Source organism: Hyla sarda, chromosome 7, assembly GCF_029499605.1.
Source record: "Hyla sarda isolate aHylSar1 chromosome 7, aHylSar1.hap1, whole genome shotgun sequence".
Lineage (NCBI taxonomy): Eukaryota > Metazoa > Chordata > Amphibia > Anura > Hylidae > Hyla > Hyla sarda.
In genome coordinates this window covers 204602649-204619654 of record NC_079195.1, presented here as the reverse complement: position 1 = coordinate 204619654, position 17006 = coordinate 204602649, and the positions used below count along the sequence as shown (strand labels likewise).

Here is a 17006-nt window from a genome sequence, read left to right as displayed (position 1 = left end):
AGATGTCAGCAGAGAGCACTGTTGCCAGACAGAAAGGATTAAGATTTTTTAATAGAAGTAATTTACAAATCTGTTTACCTTTCTGGAGCCAGTTGATATTAAAAAAAAAAAGTTTTTTTTCCTGGAATACCCCTTTAAGATCTTCATAGAGTCCCCAAATTTTTTGACCAATAAACAACAAGGAGAATTATGAAAGCAGTTCTGGACCAAAATACTTAGGCTATTATTGATAAAGCTATAATTTATGATAAACAGTCCAATGTATTTACAGAGTTATTGAACTTTTTATATAGTTTACAGATGCACTAATAGATACATAAGAGCTAGGGGGAGCGTTCATTAAAAATAATGATGAAACAATCACATGACTTGTAACAAGAAAAACGCTAAATAGAAAAAAAAACACCTATATAAATGCACACTATCGTTAAAAGAAAACAAAAACAAATGAGAGGACAATTTTTTGTAGGGTTTTTCTCTTTTTTAATTTATGTATTTATTTTTTTTTAGGCCAAAATCAAGAATTGTCTGTTCATAGCCTAATGTTATCCATGTCAGGAACTGTGCAGAATTTAAGAACAAAAAGTTTTTGGAGATTTACATAAAACCGAAAAACCTAAGCTGAGGATACTGCGTTGCACAAACCCAATGGGCCAATAGTGAAATGGTAAAACAAAAATGGTAGCAGTCCTGCTAGGCTAAGGGTGAGTACATAGCAAGAAAAATAGGAGAAAAAGAAAAATGGGAGAAAAGAAGATACAAGAGCAGATGTCCGGTATTAAAATAACATTGATTTAAATAATGTAATGTGAGGGCCCTTGCTTCAAAGGAGTCACAAGATATAATAAAATGTGCTAAAATAAAATCGATACAGTAAAAAATACATATAAAAGCATGTGAAATAGGTGACACTTGTAATTCCCCTGTAACGAGAAGGTTAGGAGTATTTTAGTCTCTGCGCTATGGTGGGTGGGTGTGCTGGTAAGTACTATGGTGATACTTCCCCACAATGAATGAAAGGTGATAATGGCAAAATTCTAGCATTGTATATTCCTGGCATTAGATGCAGAGCTGGGGTGAGATCAGTAGCAGTAGTAGAGTGGGCCACAAATAAGGGGCCTCCAGCGCTGCCGAGCGTTGCTACTGATCTCACCCCAGCTCTGCCTCTAATGCCAGGCATATACAATGCTAGAATTTTGCCATTATCACCTTTCATTCATTGTGGGGAAGTATCACCATAGTACTTACCAGCACACCCACCCACCATAGCGCAGAGACTAAAATACTCCTAACCTTCTCGTTACAGGGGAATTACAAGTGTCACCTATTTCACATGCTTTTATATGTATTTTTTACTGTATCGATTTTATTTTAGCACATTTTATTATAGCTTGCGACTCGTCTGAAGCAAGGGCCCTCACATTACATTAAAGGACAACTGCAGCTTAATATACACTTATCCCCTATCTACAAGATAGGGGATAAGTGTTTGATCGCGGGGGGTCCGACCGCTGGGACCCCACACGATCTCCTGTACGGGTCCGCGGCTGTGCCGCGGCTCTCCCGTGCAGGGGGTGTGCCTGCAGCAGCATGACGTTGCGGCCGGCACGCCTCCTCCATGCATCTCTATGGGAGAGGCGGGGAGGCAGCGTTCGTGCCTCCCCGGCTCCCCCATAGAACTGTATGGGGACGGGGAGGAGACTGGGCGTCATCGTCGACCCCTAGGTCGACGCTACGTGCCTTAGCGCTCACTATGAGCGCTAATGGCGGCGCCCCGTTGGGGAGATCTCGGGGGGTCCCAGCGGTCGGACCCCCCGCGATCAAACACTCATCCCCTATATTGTAGATAGGGGATAAGTGTATATTGCGCTGCAGTTGTCCTTTAAGACCTCACATTACATTATTTAAATCAATGTTATTTTAATACTGGACCTCTGCTCTTGTATCTTCTTTTCTCCCATTTTTCTACTATTTTTCTTGCTATGTACTCCCCCTTAGCCTAGCAGGACTGCTACCATTTTTGTTTTCCCAACTGTCCCGAATTGCCAAGCGGAATTCCTCGGAAGAACTTCGCCAAAATTTACTGTCCATCGACTTTAATGGGATTCTGCTGTCCCAGTCACACTTCAAATTCATATTTCAGTGCAAAAATTGCCAAAGACGTGGGATGGGGTGGAATCTCACTGAAGTCAATGGGGCTTTAAATTTCAGTCGAATTCTGTATTTTGAGAACACAGCATTCCGACAAAATTCTGGTGAATATTCCATGATGTGAATATAGCCAAAGGGGGTTTTCTGGGACATGTGGTGAATAGGCCTTAGCTGTAAAAAAGTTGCGGTACTATGCACAAAGTCAGACGCTGCAAAATGTGTGTTGCTGTGCCTGGTAAACAATGAAGGGGTGCAATGTTTTCATGATACTGATCAGCTGATCAGTGGGGTGCCAAGAGTCAGACAACCCCGGATCTTATTTGAAGACCTGTACTAAAGCTGGCCACATATAGTAGATCGACTCATACAAAGGCATCCTAAGCTTGGTCAATGGCATGGAATCTGATGAAGGAGATGGGATAAAGCTGCTGCCAGACACCTCTGGTGGGGAATTAAAGCAACTGTAATCAATATTTACTCCCTAAAGTTATACACGGCATATACAAGCTTTGTAGCACAGTAATGCAGAAATACCTTTTATTGTGTATTCGCTGTCTTCATGACTGTAAAAACTGCTTTTATCCGAAGTCATGTGCAGTCGGATAGGCAAGGCTTGAGGTTCGCAAAGCCCCGCCGCCGCCCCGCCTATCCTCTCGGTCAGCACTGGGACCACACACCCCTGCCGGCTCTCATGTGCGCGCACCAGTCATGTAAAGTTTTCTGGAATTATTTACATCACCGGCGCTGACAGAGAGGATAGGCGGGGGCAGCAGTGGGGCTTTGTGAACCTCAAGCAATGCTTGAGCATGACTTTGGGTAAAAGCAGTTTTTACAGTCATAATGACAGCGATTACACAATAAAAGGTATTTCTGCATTACTGTGCTACAAAGCTTTTACATGCTGCATATAACTTTAGGGAGTAAATATTGATGACAGTTGCACTTTAACTCCCTGAGAACAAAGGGAAATTGAAAACCAACATTGTCTCCTCAGACATCCTCCCGCAGGGGGTATTGGAAGGCCTCATACACACTAGATACTGATCACGCTAAATTTGGTTAGTGTGGCTGACTTTAGTCTAATGTGTATGACCAGCTTAAAAGGAACCTGTCATCACTTTCATGCTGCCTGAACCATGAGTCATTGAGGTGGTGGTCTCCAGTCACTTCTCACCACCAACCATGATTGATCTCTCTCCTATCTCTCTCTCTCTCTCTCCCCCCCCCCTCTCCCCTCTCTCTCACCTCTCTCTCTTTCTCTCTCCTATCTCTCTCCCTCCTCTCTTTCTCTCTCTCTCCTCTCTCTCTCTCCTCTCTCTCTCTCCCCCTCTCTCTCTCTTTCTCTCTCCTCTCTATCTCTCCTCTCTCTCTCTCCTCTCTCTCTCTCTCCCTCTCTCTCTCTCTTTCTCTCTCCTCTCTATCTCTCCTCTCTCTCCTCTCTCTCTCCCCCTCTCTCTCCTCTCTCTCTCTCTCTTCTCTCTCTCCCCTCTCTCTCTCCTCTCTCTCTCCTCTCTCTCCTCTCTCTCTCCTCTCTCTCCTATCTCTCTCTCTCTCTCTCTCTCTCTCTCTCTCTCTCTCTCCCTCTCTCTCTCTCTCTCTCTCTCTCTGTCTCTCCCACCTCTCTCTCTCTCCTCTCTCTTTCTCTCTCCCTATCAGCATGAAAATGATGACAGGTTATCACTTCTCGGCCTTTTGGCTAAGATCAAGTGTAGTATCTGTTCTTATCAGTTTTCATGCCGATGGCCCGAAACACTGGTATTGGGCCGGTGGGGATGGGTGCTGCATGGAGGGGACAGGTGTACTGGGGCGTTCCAGGGCTGGTCCTGAGGAATCAGCTTAACGACTGCCCCGATGCGACCTGTTTCCTCAGGGTCTCGCCATTAGGCTGGGAGGGTCTAGAGCTGAGGTATTTTAGTGCCTCGGGGAGTGGTGACCCCGAGGTGCCGAAACTCACTGGGAGTACTGGCTAACTGAGTTGAAGCACGGGCACCATGAACTCTTCACCTTGTGGCACTCACCTCTTGATTCTTGGCCTTCTGGCTAGGATCAGAGACATTTTTATAGATGTGGCCAGATGTCCGGGCAGTATACCTGCGCATATTCACTTATTTCTTGCTTTTTGTCACTATCTCACTTTTTGCATGTTGTGTGCTCACAGGATTTGTCAGGATGTGGTAGCCCTTCTGGGTGTCCCTCCTGGTGGTCTAGGGGAGGTGTGTGTGGCCATTAGGTTCCGCTACTCCCAGCAAAAACTACAGGTACTCCTGCATGGGCAGGGTACCGACCGTTTACGGCTCTGCAGGCAGATACCTTGGCTAACACCATGGGGGATGCCGGGAGCATTTGTGGTCCCTTAATAGCTTTGGCAAAAAGGGACATCGGACCTGGGACCTCGCAGGTACCTTTTGGTCCGGAGGCGAAGGGTAAGGTCTGTTGGGGGCCTCTCTCCTGTCGGAGAAGGGCTTGCGATAGACCGCATCCTTTCTGCACGTTTTTTTAGTGTAACACGTTTTGCACTTTTTCTTGCACTTTGGGTGATTCAAGAGAACGTTCCTCGGCTTTTAAAAAAAAAAAAAAACTGGTTCCCTTCAACGATAAGAAGAGGTTTCCTTTAAGGATAGGTCATCAGTATCAAAGTCATGGAAAACACTTTCATTTGTGTTGCTTTGTCAGGTACAATTTCTTTCTTTCAGAGGTTCATAATACAATAAACTCCAAGCACCTCATTTTTAAACACCCATAGAGGCTCTTACTCTGCAGCCGTTGGTTGTCCGGGCATGCTGGGAGTTGTAGTTTTGCAGCAGCTGGAGGCACACTTGTTGGAAAACACTGGGTTTATGGCTTTCTAGTCCAACTGAGGACCAGACTAAGCTAGTCGCTGTTCATGTTTGATGCATTGCCCAGTCCTGGTATAAAAATGTCATATAGTGACAATATAAAAAAAAACCTTTCATAATGCCAGTAAATACTCTAATAAAAATACTATTGTACAAGTTCCCCCTGTAATATCCCGCATCACTTCCAGCCACATCTCAGGGGGGGACCTGCCGTCATGTGATGTATTTATAATGAGGCCGCTTTTTCAAAGAGAATTAGAATCTATACACATCCCAAGAAGCTCGATGCTGGCGACTGTGCAGAGAAAGCAATATGCAGCGTGTGCGCCAGTCAGCATCATTTGCATAGGAAGAAGGGGGGGTGGGGGGTAGAAGAGGCAGCTGCTAAAAAAAAACCCACCTCAGACACAAACACACATGACAAGAGAGAAGAGAGCCGTGCAAGGGCCTGGGGGGGTGGCGGGCGGTGGGGGATGAAAAGTCTTTAAATTGTGAACAGCTCGAGTGACAGACAGCGAAAAGCAAGTCATGTCTGATCTAGGTTAATAAGCCAGTCTGCAAGCTCTGTACCTGCTGCAAGATGCAGAAGAAGTTGAATACATTACCCGTCTATGCATCGCCATTCTGCGTTCAAACCCAGCGCGAGAATTATCGGTCAGCAAGCGCGTTAACCCCCGACACAGCATTGCATTCACGACCCGGTAAATATACATGAGGCATTTTGCATATGGAGCTTATTATAGCAGAAATGTGTAAATCCCTGAAGACGTGACAGTTTCAAAGCCGTTTCCTTTTTTTTTTTTTTTTTTTAATCATTAGAAATGTAGCAACTATTAGTAATATTTTAATAGGGGGAAATAAGTGTTATCTTCCCCCGGCGTACAGATTTAGCTATAGGAATGGGAATGAGAAAAACGAAGAAAAAATAAATAATGTTCTCCACAGCCCTGGTGGAGATGGGAGCCCTGCAATAAGCTTGACTGTTCCTTTCCGAGAACGCAGCACAGTCCCACTCACTTTCCCTGAAATCATATCGATGGAGCCCACTCACAAAAATATAGAAAGTAATATAGATGTGATCCAGTATATATAGACCATATGTTCATCAACAAGGCGGGTAGAATAGATGTATAACAGGCGGAATTCGCTTGGATATTATCCTGTCCAATAGGGTCCTAGCTGTGAATTGATTGTTTGGCTGGAATAGTTTTTTTTTTTTTGTCATTTTTTTTCACCTCCAGCTTTGTCGCATTCATACATTAAACCCTTTATTATTGCATTTATTTTCTAAATGCAAATAGGGGGTTAATGTCATCAAGATAAATGCATTCTTCAGAGAAACAGCGCCACAACTCTCCTTGGGCTGTGTCTGGTATTGCAGCATTTGGCTATGTTCACATGGTGGAATTTCCAGGTGGAATTTCACTGAAATATTCCGCTCGGAAATTCCAGCTGAGTTCCATTTTCTATTGGGTTCTGCTGCACTGTGCACACGAGAGAATTTCCGCGGCAGATGTTTCTGCTGCAGGAATCCTGATTCCAGCATCCGCAGAAAGAGTATACATCTGTTCTTTCCACTGATTCTACTAGGAAATGCATTGCCGTCTAGGAGACTGTGCATTTCTGAGCGGTCCTAGAGCCTGCCAGAACATTCAACTGTGCGGAATGTTCACCCGTGTTTTCTGGGCCGTGTGAACATGGCCTTTAAAGGGGTACTCCGGCGCTAAACATCTTATCCCCTATAATAAGGATAGGGGATAAGATGTTAGATCGTGGGGATCCCGCCTATGGGGACCCCCTCGATCTCTCCTGCAGCACCCCTGTTTTTCAGCTGCACAGAGCAAGGATCGCTCTGTGGCTGATGATGGGTGATGCAGGGGACGGAGTATCGTGATGTCACATCTTTTGATAGGGGATAAGATGTTTAGCGCCGAAGTACCCCTGTAAGAGAAAAAAAAAGCATAAACTGACTTAATCCTGGACAACCCCTTTTAAAATTTTAGTACAGCTGTTCTTTTAGCCTATTTCCCACCCACAAGGAGTTCTCAGAGAATAACTTGAACCCAAGTGGACATTAAAGGGCATGTGTACAATCCATATTGCTGTAGTGATGTTAGTTTTTTATCAGCGATCATGGCCACTAGATTAGGTACAGGTGTCATATATTGCTGTGCAAGCACTAAAAAATTATTCAGAGAGGTTCCGGATCTAGGTCATTGTTCCTCGACCAGGGTGCCTTCAGCTGTTGCAAAACTACAACTCCTAGCCTGCCCGGTCAGCTGTTGGCTATGATTATTCCTGTGGTGTGTTTTGTTTCATCCCAGCTCAGTTACATCCATAGTTAAACCCTTTTATTTTTTCAGCTGCTCCCACTTGGATAACAAGCCCAGTATATGCTGCCAAGTTTTCCTAAAGCAGAGTGCCTCCAGCTGTTGCAGAACTACAACTCCCTGCATGCACTTGGCTTTCCAAGCATGCTGGGAGTTGAAGTTTTCCAACAGTTGGAGGCATACGGATTGCAAAACACTGGTATAGAAATAGATATGGGATTCCTATAAATATCTACAGTGGTGTCCAAACTGTGGACCTCCAGCTGTTGCAAAATGACAACTCACAACATGTCCTAGACTCTCCGGGCACTGTAGATATTTATAGGAATTCCACATCTGTTGGGAGTTGTAGTTTTGCAACTGCTAGAGGCACCCTTGTTTGGAAAACACCCAAGGCAGTGGTTTCCAAACAGTGTACCTCCATCTGTTACAAAACTACAACCCACAGCATGCCCAGACAGCCTGGTTGGGAACAGCTGGAGGCACCCTGGTTGGGAAACACTGATTTAGAGCAGTGGTCTCCAAACTGTGGACCTCCAGCTGTTGCAAAACTACAACTCCCAAGTTGTAGTTTTGCAACAGCTGGAGGCAATAGGGTTTGGAAAACACTTATCTAAGGCAGTGGTCTCCAAATTGTGGACCTCAATTTGTTTCAAAACTACTACTTCCAGCATGCCTGGGCAACCTGGTTGGGGAACACTAACTTAGAGCAGTAGTCTCCAAACTGTGGACCTCCAGCTGTTGCAAAATGACAACTCCCAGCATGCTCAGACAACTTGGTTGGGAACAGCTGGAGGCCTCCTGGTTGGGAAACACTTATTTAGAGTAGTGGCCTCCAAACTGTTGACCTCCAACTGTTGCAAAACTACAACTCCTAGCATGCCTGGACAGCCTTTGGTTGTCTGCGCATGCTGGAAGTTATAATTTTGCAACAGCTGGAGGCAACATGGTTTGGAAGGCAGTGGTCTCCAAACTGTGGACCCTCATTTCTTGCAAAACTACTACCTCCAGCATGCCTGGGCATCCTGGTTGGGAAACACTAATTTAGAGCAGTAGTTTCCAAGCTGTGGACATCCAGCTGTTGCAAAACTACAACTCCCAGCATGCTCAAACAGCTGTTGGCTGTCCTTGCATGCTGGGGGTTGTAGTTTTGCAACAGCTGTAGACACCCTGGTTGGAAAACATTAATATAGCACAGTGGTCTCCAAACTGTGGCTCTCCAGCTGTTGCAAAACTACAACTCCCAGCATGCCCGGACAGCCTTTGGTTGTCTGTGCATGCTGGAAGTTATAGTTTTGCAACAGCTGGAGGCACACTAGTTTGGAAAACACATCTAAGCAGTGGTCTCCAAACTGTGGCTCTCCAGCTGTTGCAAAACTACAACTCCCAGCATGCCCGGACAGCCAACGGCTGTCCGGGCATGCTGTGAGTTGTAGTTTTGCAACAGCTGGAGCTTGGCGATTTAGAGACCATTGGTCTTAGGTATCAATGAAGGTATTTATGCAGTAAATGCTTCCTCTTTGTTTAATCCCATGCATTGAATGCAATGAAATCCCAGACAAGAGACGCTTAGACTATAATTCACACTAAGACTGTTGAACGTTCCTCAGATCTTTTTTTTTTTTTTTACTTCCTCGGTGCATCAGATGAGAATGAAATCCTTGCAGGGCCCGGTATATTGTTTGTGATAGCCCGATGGAGCCTACATTGGCAGCTATAATTGCCAGACTGCTTGTCTTTGCTTTCCCTATTCTCGCACTCCCCCCGCCCCTCCTTCTGCATTTCAAATTCTGCCTTTTTTTTTTTTTTTTTCCTCAATCACAATCAAATGTGTTTTGTTCCCATGTGTGGGACCTCACAAAAGCACAGAGGGGTTTGTAAAGGAAATGGCAGCTGTCTAGAATCGTCTCCCTTAACCATCATCCATAAGATCTGCAAAAACATGTTTATTCCTGAAACTCTTCATTCCCAAGAAATAGCTTAGAGTTTCGCTCTACGATGGAGGGCACATATAACGTTTCAGGATATTTTCCGTTTTTTTCCTTTTTTCCCCTTTTTTTCTTTCCATAAACAGCACCCTCTCTTGTCCACAGGCTGTGACTGGTATTGCAGTCCAATTAATTTAAAGGGATATTCCGCCATTTTTTTCTTCAGCCTTTGAGCCCATGATGCCAAGTGATACTATTGTGTAATTTGCTTCTATTACCTCTGTTCGCACCTTTGTCCTGTTTTCATGCCCAGGACCCACACAAAGGAAGTCTTTTTAGTTTACTTTCCCAGCATTCTCTGCAGCTACAGACAATATGTCATACGTCACATGGTTTCCAGGGGGGCGTGGCTATGCTGAAATGGGTGAGTGGATAGCAGCCCTCCACCCTGTAGCATAGCCACGCCTCAAAGAGACCATGTGACAAATGACCTATTGTCTCTGGCTAAATGGCTAATTCTTGGAAAGGTCAGAGACAACAGTAAAATTAAAAGCATGAAAACGGGACACGGAGGTAATAGAAACAAATGACTCAGTACTATAACTTGGCATTAGAGATGAGCGAACTTACAGTAAATTCGATTCGTCACGAACTTCTCGGCTCGGCAGTTGATGACTTTTCCTGCGTAAATTAGTTCAGCTTTCAGGTGCTCCGGTGGGCTGAAAAAGGTGGATACAGTCCTAGGAAAGAGTCTCCTAGGACTGTATCCACCTTTTCCAGCCCACCGGAGCACCTGAAAGCTGAACTAATTTGTGTAGGAAAAGTCATCAACTGCCGAGCCGAGAAGTTCGTGACGAATCGAATTTACTGTAAATTCGCTCATCTCTACTTGGCATCTCAAAGGCTGAAGAAAATAAAATTCTGGAATAACCCTTTAAAAATGGCTATGGCTATACTTCAATACCCCGGTCCTAAAGAAATGGAGGCTACACCCTCTACTTCACTAGGGGTGCAAGGAGACAAAGAAGAGGGCATCCCAAACTCTTCCACAGTCTTCGTAGAGCAAAACTAATATGTGGAAACCTTAGCAGGAAAACATAGGGTGGGAATAGTCACTGGATAGGGCTACTAACCAGGATTCTGGGCTTTTTGTTAAAATGCAATTTAGGCTCAAGTGCCCAGTGGGCGTTCCGAAGGATGTCGAGAGCCCATGTTCTTATTATCGCCACCCCATTGTCTGCTTGCAGTTAGGTAAACACTATATTAAGAAAACATGGGCTGGACTTACCTGGTCTCCTGCCATGCTTCTTTTGCATAATAATAAAAAGGTTTTTATCTTGGCACAAGAAAGGGTTACAGAGATAAAAAAAAAATCAGTAAATAGAAATATCAATAAGAATATTATTAATGATAATAATAATAATATATATATATATATATATATATATGTATATATATATACATATATATTTATATGCCTGGAATCCTGATGAGAAGTCCTATCCAATCATTGGCTCATTTTATTGCAACTGGTTACACACATGTATGCTTATAAAATGAAGACAGATTCATAGGGCTTTGAGGGCACTGTTTCGGGGGAAAAAATAATCTTTTTAATCCTGGGCCGTCCCTAAACTCACAAACCTGTTCGAGAACAGAAGTGTTCTGTAATAAATATGCCCTCATTTTACAAAGATGCTAAAATGATTGGTGGGCGTAAAAGGACCTGTGAACAACCCCCAAAAATTTAGATTTTACTGTCACTAAATAACCCTGAATGCACAGCTTGTAAGAGTTTCTTGATACGCCCTCCCGTTCCTGATTGTCTGCCAATTCAGGGAATCCATTCAGGGAGTTTAAATAACTGTAGTGACTGTAAAATCTCGCCCGTCACCTGATATGTCTATATTTTTTAATGATTTATTTATTTATCTTTTATGGAAAAAGATTCAGCAGAATTTGTCATTTATTAACTTAAATTCCAGCCCATCCTAGACTTAGGAGTCCAGTGGGTGGTCCTAATCAGCAATGAACAGCCTCTACTCTATGAGTGGACATTCAAAATCAATTGTCAGTCACTAATCAGGACCGCCCACTGGACTCCCTGGCTCAAAATGAGTAAGGGTGCATGCACACCACGTTTTCAATCTACGGGTGCCGGATCCGGCTGGGGGAGGGGAAAACTGCGCGCTCCCGTACCCCAACCGGACCACTACCCTAATCCATTGACTTTAATAAGCTGACCGGAGTCACTGTTTTACTCCGGTCGGCTCATTTTTGACCCGTATCCGGTTTTCTGACCGGACCTCAAAACGTAGTATACTCCCCCAGCCGGATCCGGCACCCGTAGCGTGAAAACGTGGTGCGCATGCACCCTAAATGACAGGTTCTACTGAATATTTTCTCATCAAACTATATATATATATATATATATATATATATATATATATATGTCAGCTCCGCTCCTCCTGCTGTATAATATCATTTTATCAGATCAATGTGACAGGTTGCCCTCAAGATATACATAGCAGTGTTTCCCAACCAGGGTGCCTCCAGCTGTTGCAAAACTACAACTTCCAGCAGGCCCGGACAGCCTTTGGCTGTCCGGGCATGCTGGGAGTTGTAGTTTTGCAATAGCTAGAGGCACCTTAGTTGATAAACATTGATATATGGGAAGATGTTGTTTACTTCTTCCTATATGGGGTAGTATAATGTATTGACAATACAAAGGGGGCGTCAGATAATATTAGTCATATTTGATGCAATAATACTTATTTGTAGTAATCTGCTCTTTTCTTCTTTTTCCCATATGGGACCATGTATGGCCACTTTGATACCTACCTGTGTTGAGTCTTATTGAAAGAGTCTTCTACCCTCAAAATAAGCAGCAGTGCTAAGCGCCATTCATGAAATTCTATAATATTGGTGCTCAGTAGACCTTAATCTTCTACTAGGCCAACTCCCTATTGACTCCATCTATAGAATAGCCTCTACCCAAGCTTAGTATTACCTACATGTAATTAAAGAATGTATATAATGGTTTTCCTGTAATATACTCTATTGTTCTCTTTTATCTTCCCCTCTATTTCTGGAGGAGAATTATGCTCCCAAATTTTCATATTGTGCATGCATGATATCTATATATATATATATATATACACTAAATATACCAAGCTGTAACTGTTATTGGGCCCTATTCACTAAGGATTTTTGCCATAGGCCCACATTTGGAGGAACACTTGAAGGATTTAGCTACTGGCACAAAATGGAAATCCCTTACTGAAGAGGGCCCTATCTTTGGGAAAGGTCAGTAGTATTTGTTACTGCTTTTTAATACAATCTAGCTTGGTGACCGAGGGGTCTACAATGTATTACACATTGAAGGCTCCTTGCACTCAGGGCCATTTTTGTGTATGTGATACTGAATATAGCATTTTACTGGACACATTGAGCTTGAGGTTATTGACACGAGTTTTGGCTATGGCTCATCGACAAATTTGGCTTACGTGCTCATAGCCTAGAGGTCAATGCTAAAGAATGACTCCACTAAGTGGACAGAAATCGTGCTCCATTTTTTGGGGGGGGGGGCAAGATCAGAGCTCAAGTCCTGCAGGGACACATGGGAACAGAGTTTCTGCACGTTTTCCACAGGAGCAACACTGTTCCCATTAAGAGAAGTCCTGCAGGACCAGCCCTTTAGTGGAAATCTTGGAGTCCCCACACTTTTTTTTTTTTTTTACAGAATTTGACCCCTGGGCAAGAACCCCATTATCGTATTAAGTACAACACCAGATCTCATGGAGATTGGGGAAATGCATTGACGTCCATAATGAATAGTTACTTGTTTCCCATTGACTGACCTAGGAACTTGCAGAACATAGTTTGACCACTTTGGTCTTCTTGCTCATCGGGTTTGATGGTCAAGAATTCATTGTTCATTATTAGTCCACTTAAAAGGGATTGTATACTCGAATATAGATCAAGCTAGACCAGGGCAAGTGGGTTGTTGTCTTCTATTTTTCAATAATACAAATTTAGGAGTTTTTAATGGAGACAGGCAAGTCCTCAACCCATACGAGGCCTTTGAGGAGCCATAGACATTCAAATAGAGAAATCACCATGTTGCCTAGCTTGGGCCTTCTAAAAGTTGGAAACTCTCTTAGAGATCTGTTTTTTCTTTCATTCACGAGCGTGCACAGGACAGGATAGAATAGATAGAATTAGACATTATCCTGCACAGATCTGCCTGATTGACTTAAGTATCGGCCTGGACTGATCTCCGCTCGGACCTCTTCCTGCATCTTCTAGATAACTACATTTCATGTGATAAGGAAGTTGCTGGTGTTATTTTTTTTTTTTTAAATGAGAATAATTTATAATAATTTTTTCAAAGCAGAACATTTCTATTGTAAGCCAACATCCTTACAAGGTTGGCCTCTGTGTTCAACTATAATACATATATTATATTGTATTCAGATTATTATAATGCAACCCATCAGTTTAGGCGAAAGAAGTACTTGAGTGAGACACAAGGTCTTCTGCATTAGCAATAATGGGAGTTATCTTGTGCGTTCTTCTACAGTGTTCAAACTTAGCTCTAATAATACACGTGCAAGTACATTTTATATATATATATATATATATATATATATATATATATATATTTATTAATATGTTCATAAGAGGGCAGGCATACCATTGGTGCCACCTATGCTAAGTGGCAGTGTTTCTCAAGCAGTGTGCCTCCAGCTGCTGCATAACTACAACTCCCAACATGCCTGGACAGCCTTTTTCTGATTGTGGCGGAAAGTTGTAGTTTTGCAACAGCTGCTGGTTCATTGTGTGGAAACATAAGGGGGTGCACTATGATTGACAATAAGAGACAAATATACTGTTCTTGCCCAGGGGCCCTCTACTGTGTCACAGCTGCATGTATAAAGATGACTATATATATATATATATATATATATATATATATATATATAAATTATTCTTATTATTAGTATTTTGTTATCTCTAGCATTAGCTTTATACTGCTAGGCCCTGTCCATAATAGGCCTTTTCTAATGGATACCAACAAAGACTCTGTTGACTTATAGTTGGGTCTGTCAGATTTCCATCAGGGTTCTGGTTCTTCTGATGCCAAGAATAGCTCTACAGTCTGTGCTATTCTTGCTATTATAGTGTGAACAGGGTCTTATGATTTTGGATTATTTAACTGGGTTGGTTATAAAAGTGCTTATGCATCATCTTTGATAGGTAGTCAGGTTGCCTTATTAATAGCTGGATTTAATAATCCAGAGGTCCCCAACCCAGTCACCAAGGCCCACCAACAGTACTGGATTAGATTTTTTTGCAGTTCTTTTCCAAAGGAGTAACTGAAAAAATCCAGAATGTTGGTGGACTATCGATCTATATATCTTATATCTATGTATTTCATATGTATCTATCTATATCTATCCTTCTCATTTCTATCTATCTATCTATCTATCTATCTATCTATATCATATCTATCTATCTATCTCATTTCTATCTATCTATCTATCTATCTATCTATTTCATATCTATCTATCTATTCATATATCTTTCTATCTATCTCATATCTATCTATCTATCTATGATCCAGAGAAGCAGCAGCACACAAGGTTTAAGGTGCAAAAAAAAAAAAAAAAAAACAGAGCTCCGTCTACACTGATGCAATAAAGCACAAACTTTATTTTTATTTTTTTGTACCGTACACCTTGTGTGCTGCTGCTTCTTTGGATCATACTTATTGGGATCCCTAACCAAGGCTCCTACACAGTGTACACCGGCTACCTAGATTACGTGATTGGTTGTGCTGCTCTCCTGGGAAATGTATTTATCTATCTATCTATCTATCTATCTTTCTATCTATCTATCTATCTATCTATTTATCTATCTATCTATCTATCGTCTATCTATATCTATCTATCTATATCATATCTATCTATTTCATATATATCTATTTATCTATCGTCTATCTATATCCATCTCCTATCCTATCTATCTATCTATCTATCTATCTCATATATATCTATCTATCTATATCATATCTATCTCATATCTATCTATCTATCTATCTATCTATCTCCTATCTATCTATCTATCTATCTAATATCTATCTATCTCCTATCCTATCTATCTATCTATCTATCTATCTATTTATCTAATATCTATCTATCTATTTCTATCTATCTATTTATCTGTCTATCTATCTATCTATCTATCTAACTATCTGTCTGTCTATCTATCTCCTATCTATCTATCTCCTATCCTATCTATCTATCTATCTATCTATCTATCTATCTATCTATCTATCTATCTATCCATCCCCTATCCTATCTATCTATCTATCTATCTATCTATCTATCTAGATACATAGGTTGACCAATTCAATATGTCTGACTGACACAGCAATGTAGTGGTTCTCAGTAACAGTATAGTGAGAGGTGTAGGCCATGGTCTATCCCCCCAACCCCCCTTTGTTTTGCAGTTTGGCCAGCAAGGATGAGCGAGCCCTATTATTACTGGGATATGTTAGATTAATAATTGAAGTTTGCACAAGCCCCATTTCCCTGCATTGACTTTTATCAGTGTGATGAGCTGCATGCCGAGAGCCACCAGTCTTCTGCGGGTGACATTGGACAAGGGCTGTGTGTTATCAGCAAAATACATAGGGGCGGCAGTATGAGGCCGAGTCTGCTGTCTCTGCGTTAGAGCAGGGTTATTTTTACCTTTTGATCCCTGTGGATTGCATTATTTTAACCTTAGAATTACACTGCTGACTCTTCTCTATGCACATCTGCTGCCGCCGCCTTCTGCACGGCTTACGGCTTGCATTATTCATGAGAGAGGCTTCCATTTGTGCAGCGGGAATCCAGTAATATCCACTCTTAGGAACCTATAGAAAGCAAAAACAACGTAGCCCACATAGCTTCTGTACAGTAAAGTCATGCTCTTTGGTGTAATACAGTTTGTATAGAGGTGTACGGTGGAGTATATGGCTAGATTAACGTGAAGGTATCAGACCATAAAAGATAGGTGTTAAAGGGTTAATAGCCTAAGGCAGCGTTTCACAACTATTGCGCCTCCAGCTGTTGCAAAACTGCAACTCATTGGGGGCACGCTAGTTGGGAAATACTGGCCTAAGGACTGGAGAAAAGATGGCTGAAAGACATAACTATGAGGCTATGCTCACACGATGGTATTTCCGTGCACCAGTTACTCTGGACCAGTGTTTCCCAACCAAGCAGCCTCTACGTGTTGCAAAACTACAACTCCCAGCATGCCTGGACAGCCAACGGCTGTCCAGGCATGATGGGAGTTGTAGTTTTGCAACATCTGGAGGCACCCTGGTTGGGAAACACTGCTCTGGGCAATACCACACGAAGGCTCAACCTAGTATTTGTCTTCAGCAAGATGGCTACTAGTATTCTGCACTGTATTGTGTTGATCACGCCAGGCCGGGGATTATGAATTACAGAGAAACATATGGGGGAGATTTATGAAAACCTGTTCAGAGGAAAATTTGCCCAGTTGCCCATAGCAACCAATCAGATTGCTTCTTTCATTTTTAACAAGGCCTCTGCAAAATGAAAGAAGCAATCTGATTGGTTGCTATGGGCAACTGGGCAACTTTTCCTCTGCACAGGTTTTGATAAATCCTACCCATTGTGTGTTGGGATATCTTGAGTTAAAAAAAAAGATCATTGGCATCTAGGGATGGGAAGACCTCTTGC

General features: G+C 42.5%; 1 protein-coding gene and 1 non-coding gene across 10 annotated transcripts in view; both read left to right on the top strand.

Annotated features, from left to right (window-relative positions):
• ELAVL4 (ELAV like RNA binding protein 4) overlaps window positions 1-17006 on the top strand; it is a 116178-nt gene that overhangs the window by 72983 nt on the left and 26189 nt on the right. For 6 of the 9 annotated variants that reach the window (XM_056532443.1, XM_056532448.1, XM_056532444.1 and 3 more), the window contains exon 3: window positions 12466-12552. The exons of the other annotated variants lie outside the window; for them this stretch is intronic. In XM_056532443.1, coding sequence (XP_056388418.1) covers window positions 12466-12552 — 87 coding nt within the window. The remainder of the gene's footprint in view (window positions 1-12465; window positions 12553-17006) is intronic. 9 annotated transcript variants of the gene reach the window in all.
• Window positions 3828-4014, top strand: LOC130283738 (U2 spliceosomal RNA). The gene has a single exon (XR_008846835.1). It is a non-coding gene; the product is annotated as a U2 spliceosomal RNA (small nuclear RNA).